Genomic DNA, 15,338 nt, shown 5'->3' with positions numbered 1-15,338 from the left:
CATCTCTTTAAAGGAAAACTCATCTGGGACCATGGGCAGCTCACCACAGTCCTTCATTTTGGGCTGCAAATACCTGCCATTACCAAAAAACCCTAAACAGATGAACAGTGTTAGATGAAGTTCAGGACAGAAGAAGGTGGCAGATCATTGTTCTCAGAAGCTCTGTTGGGAAGGGACAGGAGGTCCTCCAGAGTACCTGGCTTTCCCCAGCTCCCACAGGACACATGGGAAGGGAGAGAGCCTTTCTGGGATAGGACAGAAAGTGGTTTAGAAATAGACTGGCTAAAATTGAAATTGTTTTAATTTCCTGACAAAGTGAGGAAAAAGCAACATAATGGAAATATACAAAATAACAAATGGCACAAAGAAGGTACACATTAGCACTCCTATTCACACTTTTCACATAAAAAGAGAACAAAGGGACAGTCAACAAAGTCAGGTGGCGGCACTCTTACAGGGATAAACAAAATGCTGTTCTAATCACTGTGCATCATCACCCAGGGAACTTGCTGTTCTAAAATATCTCTGAAATCTCAGATGCAGAGAGTTTCCAGAAAGGGACAGCAATGTACCTGACAGGACATTTGCAGTTATCTTTGCAGTTATCACTGCTAATGTAACTCACAACTAAATGTGAGTTACATTAGCAGTGAGCAATAATACAAGTTTTTAAGAGAGAAATTCACATACAAACAAGAATAAATGAAGAGAGGCAAAGATTCCCATGGGCAGATTATTCCAAAAATTGCCTTCAAAGGAATGTCTTGTTCCTCCTTCCTCTGAAACACTTACGTTGGCTGTCAGCATGCTCAGAGTCTGCAGAGGATGAACTACTTCTCCCTATCCCCTCTAGCTGCCTACTGCAGCAATGCTTGAATGCTGGCACTGCCTCCTGCCCAGCATGGCCTCCAGTCTCCACACATGGCCCTGCTGAGTGACACAGGGATTCCCACCTTTCTTCCAGAAAAGTGGCTTGCTGGATCCCTGAAGAACTCTCCTTGAAGGTCAGAGAAGTTTTGGGGATCTCTAGCTTCAGATTCTCACAAGCAGCAGCATCTGACTTCCCGAATCCAGCTCCCCAGATTGGGGTACACTGTGGTGGGTAGGGGAAAAGGCAGCTGCTGTGGTGGGTGCCGCATCCCTGCTTGCTCATGCCTCATAGCCAAAGAACATTTCACATCCCCAGCCATATGTGCCTGGGAGAGGTAAAAATAATCTCGCCTTTTTTCACTGACATGCAGCAATATCTCCTAGTCCTCACTGAAATGAACTGAAATTTATCTCTGTAACAATTCTGCCTAATGATGGGAACGCACGTTATTACTGATACACACCAGCACACCTTTGGGAGTGATCCTACCTGGATAAATAGCAGTGAAGGTCAGCCCTGGGGAGGGGGGTGAGAAACATCTTGACAGCTCATCCCTGAATTTAAACAGAGCTGACAGTTCCAAAACTGCAAAACCTTCCCTTTCATGGCCTTGTTCACCTGGGGTAGATTGGAGCTGGGGCAAGAAATTCAGGCTTTTGATGGTGTTCACAATGCTAAAATAAAAACGTTCCCTTGCTTTATCTCACAAACCTGTACAGTTTGTGTCTGTACAGACGTAAGCCAGCACTCAAACTGTCCATCCCCCAGTTCACTGACCATTCCCAAAGGGCAGCATGCAGCTTGAGCAAGTGACAACGAAGACCAAGACTTACCAGGACAGAGCAGAACAAGGTCCATGCCCTGCTGGTCATATCATAGTGACCATCACTGTGTCGGCTGCATGACCCATGGGACACCCCACCCTCTGTGCCAGCTGCCCCCAGCCATTCCTGATGGCAACTTCAATACCCCAATTCAGTACCCTCAACCTGGCTCCCAAAGCTGTAGAGCAGATGCTCTATTACCTGGGACTGAGTGTACCAGGAGGATATAAAGAGGCCTTGTGTTTTGTTGTTTCTTTTAAGACTTTATTTGTCTAACATGCTTGACCAAAAATTACAACAACAATCAAGTTATGCCAAAATGATTAAATAACCTTTAAGCTTTCATACCTCAAGTAGTTTAAATGATATTTTGAAGTAACAGCTGCTTTCATATCTTTTTCACATAAAAATACACAGTATTTTGAAGATACCTTAGGAAAAATTACTTTTAAGAGAATAGTTTATGGTCGACATAGAAATTTTGTTGAGGCCAATAAAAGGACCTCTTCCCTCCACTTTCAGCATCTTAGCAGCTTAAGTGCCATGAGTGAATGTAAACATTTCATACTTCTTTAACATACAGCCAATTTCCTGCCACGTTTGTTTCAAAACGCTCAAATTGTGATTAGATTAGACACTTTAACTGCATGCTATTGTTCATCTTCCCAACGATGGTGGGAGTTCACATTAAGCTATGAATTTTAGTCTATGCTGATCTAGGAGCTGATCTTGCAATTTCTACACCAATGGATTTTACAAAAAGTAGACCCAGCTGAATTCAGCGGCAGACTGTTCTTGTACTGTGAACTGCTCACTCCAGGAAACCCCTGCTCATTTTTATGTTTGTTTTTTGTTTGCCTGTTTCGGGAAAAAGCAGCAAATCAGTTTAGATCCTAAGTCACCCAGCTGCTCCAGGAAGTGACAGCTCTACGGCTTGCCATGTTTCTCGGTGTCAGTAGGCTCACAGCACGTCAGTTCCTGGCTTTGAATTGCACAGCTTCCAACATCCATTGGATGAGCATGCAGGAAACCCCCAAAATGCAGTATTTCTGCCTGCCTCCCTTAGAGTTGTGGCTGCTAGCCTGGGTTGGCAGAGCAGGAATTGTAATATAGATGCAGCCGCTACATCAAGCTCACATTCGTATCCATACATCAGGCAAAAAGTAACCGATATTACCATCCACTGTGTGTGTGCACATAGGAGTTATGCACAGAGCTCAAAACAATCCAGTATTGATAGTGCGATGAGTTGCCTAATTTGTGTAAACAAGATTAATATGTAAATGCAGTCAGCCCCAAACACAGAACGCCAGCATTCAGATTCCAGCAGTTAAATGATCTCCATCTAGGCAGAAAAGCTGCTTTGAGCATGGAGATGTTAGTTCAAGGCAGAAACCCATTTCTTGCAGGACACATTTGAAGCAAGTATTTTTGCAAGTTTGTAGACAGTTCTCTAGCTTCTGCCAAGGACTGTGTGGAAATCCCAGTAGACTCAACACCTCTGCTAACCTGCAGGAAAGCTGCACAGTTAGGATTGGTGCTAGCCATCCCCAGCAGCTCCTGTGACACCCCCTGCTTTGCCTGGATGCATCTACACACAGCACAAGAGACAGATTTCAGCTGGGTTTAATTATGGTTTTGTCTTGGGCCTCCCTCAATAGTGCCCATGAATGGGTACATGGCCATGACAGGTTTTGTGAGGCAAGCTGTGCTCTGTATCCACTGGCATGTACTCATCACTCACTGCACTTATGCTACTACACAGCTATCCAAAATTGAATGCCCAAACCCCACCTTTGGATGACCCCCCCCCCCCCCTCTTTGAGGTTCATAAAGTTTCCCAAAGGACAAAATGATCACAATGACATTTAGTCACAGCTGACATGGGCCAAATTCAAAACAGAAATCTCACTATTGGCTGCATATACCAGCAACAAGTTTTAAACAAATAGTCCCAGTGGGTTTTATTTAAAATTTCAATACTGAGCAATCGGTTGTTGGGTGATGTTTTTGTTGTTTTTTTTTTTTCTTTTTACAGACAATCACGCATTGCCTTACCATATGAAAACACAGTTATACTCCTTCATTTTTTTAAGTGAAATGTCTTTTTTTTTTTTTTTTTTTTTTTTTTTTCCCCACGGGCGAAACCAGCTTACAAATTCCTGAGTTTATACTGCACTTAACACAGTCTCCCTTCTCCCTTCTTGGATTTTGAGCTGTTTACAACATGCTGGCAATATGCATCCTTTCCCTTAATGTCAGATGTAGCAAACTTCATTTCAGTACAGTGAATTAAGACCTCTATTGCATTGGTTTGGAATAGATGCAAGGACTCAAGACCTGGAAGGCTTGAAATAATAGCTTTCCTCTTGTGGCTGGTCATTTATGAAGTATCTTTTGTGTTTCCTGTATTAAGGGAAAAAATCTTTAACATCACTTTTATCAAGAGCTCGATGGGAAACGTGAAATGAGGAAATCCTAGTCTAAACTCTGTTTAAACTGCAAACTTTCTTGAAGAAACATTCCCCTGAAAGACACTGTTCTTTTAGTTAGTCCAATATAATGTACGGTATGTACAAAAGTCCCTACTTGAGAGAGAGAGAGATGTATATGTATATAGATGTGGAATGCATTCACTTTTCTGTGTTCACAAACATTTTAATGGTGATATGTCTTTAATCTGTTTCTGGCACCAAAATGTCTTTGTTCATCATCCATTTTTGTCACTCAGATTTATCTGTGAAGAGCTAGCAGGAAAAAGAGAAGAAGGACTTTTCTTGTTGAATAGTTCCCTATTGGAATTCTCAGCCAGCAATATAAAGTTGCTAATGTGTTGGGTACAACATGAAATCCTTTATTATAATCATGTATTCCTCGGAGTAGGTAAGTCAATAATTATAGGTGGATTTAGTGGCTGGTAATTCACAGTGCACACAGAAGCATTCACGTAGGTAGTAGTTCCATCAGCCATGACACCATAACCTACGAAAAAAGAAGAGCTCTAATTACTCTTATTATTCACTCTTTAAATCATTTTTATTATTTACCTTTATCACATAACAATGATGAGTGGCACATTTATTACTCAGAAGATATTTAAAATTTACCTTAATGCAAAATGCGAAAGTCTCTTGGATGAATACCATCTTTGTTCTACATAGAACATGTAGAACATTCTGCCATGTAGCATAAGAAAAGAAAAACTGACCCTCACTAGATAGAGGCTATCATCTCTGGCAGCCTGCCCCTCAAACCTCCTTATAAACATTGGTATTTCTCTTTGAAAAGCTTTTTTCTTCAAAACTCCCCAGTTTTATAAGGGATGGGAAGACAGAGCTTAGACAGTTTTAGCACTAAAAAAAAAAAAAAAAATACTTCATTTAGATTTGCAGACATCCATAGTTTGGGCAATTTTTCTTCTTCTACCTTTTTTCTCCATGCTGTGTTGTACATATTTTAAGCAACTGATGGAGAAAAAGGATGATGTGACCAAGGGGAGGATGTATGCATATACACATGGTTGGGATTGATCTCTGTAGGAACCTCTCCCCATGTGTTTGATCTTGATGACTAATTTCAATAAAATTTGATGGAAAGATTGTAAAATGTCAGCCCAGGAAGAGAAAAATGACTTCATTAATACATTCTCTGACAGACAAGGTGAATTCCCCCCCAGACACTGTAACATTTCCATAGGAGAAAACACTTCCAGAATGTCTTACCAGTAGGGAAAAAGTTTTAACTACATCTCATGTCTGTCTAGACATTCAAGACATTCTCAGAGCTAAATCTGCAGGAAATCAAACTTCCAGTTCTTAAGCTTGTAGAAATGCAGTGAAATGCTGTCTGAAAAGCTGAAGAAAAAGCCCTTGGACTGAAAATTAAACACACTGTCCACTATCAAAAATATTTTCATGTATGTCTAAGAGAAAGCATGAAAGCATGAGCTTGATAACACTATAGCTTCATGTTGGAAACTTTCATTAAACTAAATGCAAGTATTATGATCAATATCATGAAATGCATTCACAGTCTGAAACACATGATTTTGTGAAAATCACCTAGTGGAAGTCTTTTGTACTAACAACCAATCTTACTATTAATAAAGTTAATAGTGAAACATATTCACTGCTACAAGGGCTGCTCCTATTTTATTATGCTGGTGCACAACGTCAGAGGCAGGTGATGGTGGTATGGCAGTAAAGGTGGAACCTTCCCAACAATATTCCATTACATTGTATGACATGGCAGCAGAGGGGCAGTCTGACAAAATGGCATCTGACATGAAAGTGCAGATGAAGGGAAGGTGTGCCACCGAATTCCTCAAAGTGGAAAAAAATGGTACCCACTGACAATCATTAACATTTCCTGGACATTTATGGAAACCAAACAGTAGATGTGAGCACAGTGAGGTGGTGGGTGGTGCATTTCAGCAGTGGTGACAGTGATGTGAAAGACAAACCACGTTCCAGATGGCCATGAAGATTTTTATGAGTGCAGCACGCAGGCTCTTGTTCACTGCTGGCAAAAATGCATAGCTAATGGTGGTGACTGTGTTAGAAAATAGAGTCTTGTAGCTGAGAATTTGCTCTATCACATAATGTTATTGTGCTCTTTGTACCAGTTTTAGTTTCCATGGAAATAAAATGGAGGCATTATTTTCAGAGCGACCTACGTGCACTGAGTTAAACTCTTGCTCTCCTGGGTACATAGGATCCTAGTTTTTTTCTGAAAGCAATTTCATGTCTTACAGAAATAATGTCAATTGTAGCACTTACAAACAAAGATCCAGTAGCCAAATAGCTTTCTTTTTTGTTCCTTAAAATACCCTGAAAAATGCAGTGACTCCCCATGGAAAAGTCACATCATAATTAGGGTGTAGGGAGGGAAGAAAACTCTGTCAGGTTCCTGTCACAGACATTTCTTTACATCATGTGCTGTTTGCCACAGAACAATTGTCCTGTGTAAAACAGAGGCTGCACCAAGGACAGTCTGCATTGCTGCTGGGACTTTCTGTCTCCTCAGCTACACATTTGGAGAGAACAAAATAAGTTTGCTAGTACATTCTTTTTGCTGGAAGATTCATCACACTACAGTCTTCACTCTTTCCTTACTGCCAGCAGAGTTTTCTTGGGCTTGACCTCCACCAAGCGTTGGCTGTAATTGGCAAAGCAGTATTTCAGCTGGAGCCCCTGCCAGGCTTCTCATCACCACCACGTCAATCAGCAGCAAGGCCATGTGCAGAGGTATTTTTTGGCAGAGACAGCTGTGCAGAGGGGGAATAGGGAAGAAACATTTCTTCTAAGCATATCTTCCTCCCGGATGTTCAGTAAATGACTGCTGCAGATGTAGCTATGCCAGTCAGGGGAGGAACTCATCTGTTCAAATCATGCATTCTCTCTACAAAGAGCAGCTTCGTTTGCACAGCCTGTCTGCAGTGGGAATTCTCCTCTGCAGAGAGTTGCCATCCCACTGCAAAACAGGCTATGCAGCTTCCCATTTGTTTTCTCTAAATTATGGTAGTTAATGGGAAGAGTACCTTGTTTCTGTGTTCTGATACCTCCCGTGCCAACTTATTAATCCACATGATATACCATTCTGTGGAGGTGCCACTCATTTCACTTGGGAGCCAAAGTTGGGCTTGGTCTTAGCAGATGTGATTTTGTTTATCTGCCTGAAGCTTCTTGGCTCACTAACTGTTTGCCTACCTCCCCTGCAACTCACTTGGCCTATTTCTGAAAAGACAATGAGTTTGAATTGTAGTCACCAGCTCTCTTGTACAGATTCTCAAAGCCTGCTGTAACAGCAAGATGTTAGGAAAAAATATTGCCTATGTATTGCTTGTTTGCTCTGTACTTTTAACAGCAATTTGGACGTTAACAGGTCAGCACAGATGAGAAAAGAGAATGAACTTCATTCCTGCCCTCTAAAATAATGATCTCAGTGTCTTCTCTGTCAATTTTACATCACCACACCACTCTTAACCTAGCAGGGTCAAGTCTCCAAGCAGAAAGTCCGAGTGGGACTTTTTGTGAAAGGCAACAATTCTTCACAAAAGCAGAAGTATCAGAGTGCCAGATACTCCAGTTTTTCCATTTGCTCATTCGTACACTTCTGAAACCCACAGATATCCTACACTGAAGTCCGGAGCAATCTCAGAAGCAAAAACTGGCAGTTGTGGAGCACCTCTTCCTGCCAATCGGTTAACACTGCCAAGAGCTAAGTAGCTAATAATACGTGCTGACATGCCGATGGGCACATTTCTGCACAGCCCAGTGGTTTCTTTTGGTGGGGGCATGCTTGAAGACTTACTGCCTCTGTATGTGTGCTGGACAGACTCCTCTGGAGCAGAGGGCATCTACCATACCCTTTGCCTGGAGACAAACTCCTGCTGTTCCTGAATTCAGCAGCACACATTTGTTAACATTTATTGACTTTGTGAAGAGAACTTATTTTTTCCAGTTAAAAATCAGTCAAGAGAAATGTCGTGTTTTGTCCGGCTACAAAACGTTTCCCCTGCCAAAGCACATAAATACATGAATAAGCATCTTGTACTTCTACACAAGTCAGTGGTGATATGCTCTTCATTTTAAATTCATAAACTTTTATTGTCCAATCTTAAAGAATAAGCTTCAGAAGTACCCCCTAAAGAACTCTCACCTATTTTAAAAACACAGAAACAGAGACACAAAGAACTTGTGTGAATTACCTTAAGTCACAGAGAGTTTCAGCAGAGGAAAATACAATCTATCGATCTTAATATTTAGTCCCTTTCTGCAACTACTGCACTCGTGTTATTTTAAAACTCACAGTAAGCCTTACTGTGAAGAAGGCATCACTCTATTTTATAGATGAAGAAACTAAAAGAGAAGCTGAAGTACAAATATTGAAATGTAAGTATCAGCCAATTTAATCTGCATATTTGCAGCTAAATAAGCATCTGAATTTCAAAAGTGCTACTTCAGACATTCAAGTTTAAAAATACTGGTTAAAACAGACAAGTTCTGTGCTTGTGGGTTTCAAGTACATACAGAAAGAAATGTTTTCTGACCTTCATGGATATGTCCAAACACATGAAGCCTTGGCTGTATTCGTCTCTGGACTGTGTTCAGCAGCTCTACACATCCTACCCGTTGCATTTTCTTAGGTACCCAATCTAGAAAACCTTTGGAAAAGAAAGGAAAGCTTTAAAAGACAGATTATTTGCAAAGCTGTACTGCTGTAGTATTCAAAAAGATTTCTGAGATTTAATGTCTCATGGCCTCTCATAAGCAGTCAGAGGAACTGACGTGGAAAAAAATGGTGTTTGCCTTGGTAAGTAGAAGAGGAAAGAAGGAAACATAAAAGCTCATCTGAAGAAACTGGACTACGATAACTCTTGCCAATAATTTTTCAAGGGAAAAAAATTACTGCAATCAAAGCATTTTTTTGCACTGCCGTTAGCAGGAAAACTCAGTGCTTCACCTATTCTTCTTTCTTTAAGAGACTGATGATTAAAGAGCTGCATATCCAAAGTGAGTCTCTGAAGTTAAACACCTAAATCAACACTTAGCTGTTTAAATCCAGCCCTAGGATGTAGTTATTGAAACGGAACACTTCAACCAATGTAATGAATTTGTGTGACTAATGATAAAACGACGTTGTTTTCACACTAACTCTTATGTTAGTGGAACTGAGATGAGGAACCCAGACCATATCTAAGAGCATCCTCAAGTAGGATCAATTTAAGGGCTTCAGATAGCAAAAGAAACTTAGCCTTTGTGCAGCAGATACATTTGTAAGTGCTGTATTTACTCCCATAGATGTGTATAAAAATGCACTTTTTATGAAACAAAATGAGACAAAAATGTATATCAACTTGCTTCTATGTCTATAAATTTGCTGCCAGCTGAAGTGTGTAGCTTCCTTCACAGCTGTATAAGAAGGATGTTATTGTGTTGGAGGCTTTGGAAGAAACTCCTCTTGCTTCCTTTCCATTGTTCGGTCATTTTTGATCAGGCTCAAATTTGGAAATGTGAAAAATACCATTGTTCTGTTTTTCTTTATTTGTTCTGGTACTCTCACTGCATGCCTTTCATAGTTCTGCATCTCTGACTTAGACTGCTGCAACAGCAGGAATATACTGTGCTTTTGAGAAAACTGTTGTCAGTCAGGGAGGTGCAGAGTCTGGACCTGGTTTTCATATGTTTACTTTTGAGGTGCAATCAAGCATGGCTAAGTAGTATCTAAGCAGCTGGCTTAAAAGGCCAGAAGTGTAGTATTCAAGCTCTTGGAAAAGCTTTCAGCTTTACTGGAGCTTCAGAGTAGGTTCACACATTGAAAAATACCTCTTCAGATGCCAGTGCCTGGAAACTGAGCTCAGTGGGCTTATCAAAATGATAGAAATTTGCTCTGCTATCACAGTCGTGAACTAGGTGTCACATAGTGGACGCTGGCTCCTAATTTATTCAGATCTCTTTGAAGATGCTGCTTGGCAGCCAATGACAGGATGTACAAAGAGAAAGCCAGCTGAATTACAGACAGAGCAGGTCAATGACCCAATACACTTCAAAATTCATTGTAGGAAATAACAACCGTTTAAGATGTCGCAGTGAAACCGCAGTTCTTCAGGAATTCAGTTCACGGTTTTTTTCAGAGGAAACATGTTATAACTTTGGGCTTTGTTACTTCAACGATTTGAAACAGTTAATTGTCAGAAAGTCTGTGGTGAACATAAAGGAAAAAGTATTTCCACTTCAAAAACTTCACAAACAAAAATCCATAAAATTAACTTCTCCATTAAATTAAGCATTATTTATGTTGAACATGTTTTTGTTTACATGCATTATCACCCTTCTGAAGCTTTCCCATATGTTAGCAGCTTATTATGTACACCTGACTACACAAACTAAGAATAATTGATTACACCTAGCTAACAATTAGAGATCATTTTAGGGTTTTTTTTAATGTTTGGTTACTTTAAACAGGTTTCTGCAGCTGTCAGGAAAGTATAAATCTTTGTCACAGACAATCAAGCAGACAGCTAGAAATGAAGACTTAAGGGTGAAATTAAATTAAAAACAAAAAAAAAGAAGTGAACTTCTGAAGAGGAAAGAATCATAAAGGAAGATCTTTGGGAGTCAGGAAAAGGACTTTCAAAGTTACACTACACATAAAACTAACAAAAAATGCTGATTTAGAAATCAGCATTAATGCTTGTAAAGCACCATATTTTATAAGCTCTGGGAAAAAAAAGATTATATCTTCGTTAGAAACAAAGAAATCCATAAACTCTTAATGTTGCTTCTGCATCTAAATCATGGGCAAATTTAAATCTATGTAATAATGTAGTATTAATTAGCTTAGGAGGATGCATGGTTTTTGGAAGTGAAGGAATAAGAAAGCAGCAGAGAAAATGAATAACAGACAGAATTTAGGCAGCCGTGCTGGGAAAAAAAAAAAAATTGAGTTTGCAAGAGAACTGATTGCTTTACGTGATCATTAGGAACAGCTCTGATCTTGCTATCTGAGATCAGAACAACAGTAATCAGCTTTCTGGTTAAAATAATTAGCTTGGAGGGTCAAGGAAAATCTCCCATACTGTCTGTGGACAAAGCTACACATTAAGGAGGCTCTGTAAGTTGGGCATAGTGCTAATTTCTTTTGAAGTGTCATGTATTTGTTGCCATGAGTGTTAGGGACGCCAACAGCTGATGTTCTCAGGCAAAGCGTTCTGTGCTATGAATGTATCAATACAAAAAATACAAAGATATGTGAACTTGAAAAAAGGAAAATCCTTGGAGGATAGCTGAAGCTTATTTTTATCATTAACAATAATAATATTAATAATAACAAAAACAAGTGGCTAAACTTGCTCAGTGCCTGAAACTGAGTGGTATGAAACTTGCTCTCTACCTTCAAACAAAGGATTTCAAACAGGGATACAAGGATATTAGGAAGAGCTGAAGGCTCTTTAAAAATGGTTTTTAAAGTGCTGACATTCCTGAAGAAATTTCAGAAACATGAAAGTTATGAACAAGACAGTGTCAAAGATCTACTGTTACAATGCAAGCCTTGGATCTACATAGTGATTATCTCCGTTACTAATCATTTAGAGAAGATATATCAAGGCCTATACAACTCATTTTTGCCATCTACTTTTATGAGGCAGATCCAGGTTATGAGCAGTCTGTGACACGGCATGAGACTCCAGTTTGGTGGAGCAGCAGCACACAAGCCTGCTCTGTGAGAAACCGAGCTTGCAAAGGAGCCCTTTCACCAGGATTAGTGAGCAGTGGAATGCAAACATGTCTTTCTATAGGAAACAACAAAACACAAACCCTTTGGACACTTTCTCCTCCAGATTTTGAAAGAGAAGGAGAAAAGGTGGGAGACGAGAGGATTTTGGCTTCAGAAAATTGAAAAATGAAGAGAATCTAAAGGTTTAAAGGAACCAACTACCTTCATCTTACATAAAGCACTATTCTGCAGTAAGAGGCAGCAAAACATTTCAGTACATGCTTCACATCCATATCCAGTTATTAGTGAGAGTTAAATACATATAAGCATTAGACATATCTTGCTATCTGTTAGATTTGTTGACAAATGTGTTAAAAAACAAAGCTTTTACTGTATCTGGACAAGTTTCTGTGATAACTTCATTTCAATAACACAGACCATTTCACTGTTATCTGAGAAGGTAAAAAATTTCTCCCATCTTGCTTTGTATCATCAATATGTTTATTACTTGTAAAACACAAATGCAAAACTGTTTCTTGCAGGCCTGTTAGTGTTACTGTATTGTATTAAAAATAGGCAATTAACCCTATCCAAAGACAGGCCAACTACCACGGCATTTGGGTTTGTGAGGCAGGAGATAAATCAAGTCAGCATGCAAATCCATGTAGATAGGGGGGATGCTGATGCAGGTGAGGGAGAATGATGGTGCTACAAAATAATCCTGCATTGCTCTCCAAGACTGCTCCATGCTTCAAGCCAACTGATTTCACCAACCAGCGGCACAGTGGGCAGATGCACAGGAAAACTGGACCTCACTTACTTATAAAGCTTATTAAGACCCAATTTATTAAGACTTTATTTTTGTAGCCATTATTTAATTCCTTACCATAAGTTGTCAGTAATCACAAAACATAAACCTGAGCTGAAGTTCTGGTGCTGCTGACATCGGAAAGGAGTTACTTTTGACTTTCATAAGTCAGGTTTCCTCTCTTTGTCTAAGGATAGCCAACAGTTACTGTATAATCATTTGAAATTCACAGCTAACAGCACTAATATTTTCTTACCGAGAGGTGGTCCATGTGTTATAAGAATATCTATCCCATCTGGAATAAGGTTCCACTTCTCTAATAGTGCTTGGCCTCGTGGAAGATTAAAGCCCCAGCCATAAAACCAAGGTTGCCTGCCAAAAGAGGAGGAGAATGTCTTCAGTGCTACTTCCATGTATGGTTACCTAATTAAAATATGGTGATTAACTTTCTATTAGCATGGAATCTGGAGACACAAATAGCATTCATTTTTTTTTTGTGTGTGTGTACAGTGAAACTCTCTTTCTGTACAACCAATGTTATATAACTTGTGTGGAATACCCACATAGCCCTTAACAGATTCAGTGGCAGTACACAGTACAATGTTCACAGCATTGTTCTAACCAAGTATACAGTAACTCTTACAACAGCTGAGTACCAAAACCCCCACCTACAGATTTGCATGAGAGATTCTCATGGTATCTAGAAGCACACCTGCCTCAGACAGCTAGGTATGGTAAGTGTTCCGCATTCACTCCCATCACGTTTGAGTTGTAGCCCACCATCACTTGAGCAGGGTCAGAACCCAGCACAACCACGAATCCTACTCAGAAGAGAGTAGGAGACATCACCTATGCTGTTTCATTTCTCCAGTTGGAAGCATCCCATCAGAACAACACTGCTACTTTTCTTATATATATATATATAATTTTTTTCTGTTTTTTGGTATGTGGAGTGGCTTTTAAGATGCTATCTATTCAGGATTTCTTAACATAAGGACATTTACTCTTTTTAAAATGTTGTCATAGAGCGGCTCATCATTGAGCAGTGGGACTGTAACACTTCCAGTCAGAACACAATTCATCTGTTCCTTAGTGTCCCATTGATTAAAAAACTGTATTTCATGGCAATTATATCACAGTGGTAAATTACGTCTTGCTGACTATATTCTAATTCTAGACCATAAAATTGAAGGGTTAGTTTTAGGTTGGAGTTTTTAAATAATTTTTTGACTGACATGTTCTGGCCATATCCATATTTGGAGAACAACAAACAGACTGCTGTGATTTAATAAGGTTTATGATAATTGCAGCGTTGGTGTTTATAAATACATACACATAAACCAGAGCTCACTTTGAGATGTTACTTTGTTGAAGAAAGCTTTACACTCCCTTGCTGCATCAAAAGACAGAAAGAAATCTTTTAAACAAATTCTCTGAACTATATTTTACATCATGTATGGCAAAGACAAAAGAAAATGCCCATGAAGCTATTATTCATCCTGTCCCATTACTGATGCTTGACTAACATTTCAAAAATTAGCACGTCTGCAATCTTCATGATGATATATTTTCCTCTTTTCCTTTCGGAAAGCTGCAAAGCACATGTCTATTGAAAACAGCTTAAAATCTAGAGCTGGATAAAATATAAAGCGATGTGGCTTACCAACAGGAAGAAAAGAAAATTCTGGTAAAAAGAAAAGCAGAAGGGGACTTTTCCATTCTTTCTTCTACAGATAAAAAAAGCCCCAGCTTTTCTAGAGAGGTGACCAAAGGCCCTGGGTGCCCATGGCTAGGAGAGAGCTCACCTTCCAGCTCCTCATCACACAGCATCTTGGATAGCCAGATGTCCCAAGGAGAAAAAAAAAAGGAAAAGAAAAAAACAAAAAAAAAAAACAAACAAAAAAACAACTTGGTACATCTGCCACTGAGACCAGAAGCATATCTCAGCCATTGGAAGTTGTAATGAGGGAGGTGAAGCTGTGTGAAGAAGAGATGCTAAGAGCAGCACCAATGGAGCAGAAACATTGTTCTGAGCCAGGTGGCTCAGACCAGGGTCTGAGATACCCGCGCAATTCAAACCCCACATTTCTGGTTAGCTGTTCAGCTTCCAGCACGGTTTCCTCCTAGCAGGAACACAAACCGGCCCACAGAACATGACTTCTCCCTTCCTACTGCTGTGGTGATCACTCACGGTCTATTCACTGCCTTATTTTGCAGTAACTAACTTTGGTGTGCAACACTGTCACACAAACCAAATCCAGGCCTGGGAAGATCCTTATGCTTGGCTTATTACTGAGAGAAAAGGAGTGTTTTTGTCTCACAGAAATGCTGTTAAAATAAAAGAAACCAGAGCCTGCAAGGTGCTCAGATGTTCCAGAAGTAGAAGGCTTTATAAAAATACACAGAGGTTAGGTTTTTTCCAAACTCCCCATCCCTGCCTTGGAATCACACTTCAAGCCTTTCCTGACAAGCAGCTTCCTTCACTAAGATGAACATACTCAACTATCTGGCAAACTGTATTAAGGCCCAGAGCAAGTTTTCCAGTCACTAACAGAAAATACTTGCAAGGGCAATCAAGAGGCAAGCGTGGCGTCAGTCAGTCAATCCTTCTTCAGTC

At 39.8% G+C, this 15,338-nt stretch overlaps 1 protein-coding gene across 5 annotated transcripts in view; it reads right to left on the bottom strand.

The window, feature by feature from the left end:
- Positions 1-1,932: 1,932 nt before the first annotated feature.
- The window catches only part of MPPED1 (metallophosphoesterase domain containing 1), a 63,315-nt gene continuing 49,909 nt past the window's right edge, over positions 1,933-15,338 (bottom strand). For all 5 annotated transcript variants that reach the window (XM_085232550.1, XM_085232568.1, XM_085232564.1 and 2 more), the window contains 3 exons: positions 12,978-13,093; positions 8,747-8,860; positions 1,933-4,677 (listed from right to left, as the gene is read on the bottom strand). In XM_085232550.1, the coding sequence (XP_085088676.1) occupies positions 4,559-4,677; positions 8,747-8,860; positions 12,978-13,093 (349 nt within the window). In that variant the 3' untranslated portion in view covers positions 1,933-4,558. The remainder of the gene's footprint in view (positions 4,678-8,746; positions 8,861-12,977; positions 13,094-15,338) is intronic.

The sequence above is a fragment of the Meleagris gallopavo genome, chromosome 1 (genome assembly GCF_905368555.1).
Source record: "Meleagris gallopavo chromosome 1, MGAL_WU_HG_1.1, whole genome shotgun sequence".
NCBI lineage: Eukaryota > Metazoa > Chordata > Aves > Galliformes > Phasianidae > Meleagris > Meleagris gallopavo.
Note: the sequence above shows the minus strand (reverse complement) of the source record. Positions and strands in the feature narration are given on the sequence as shown.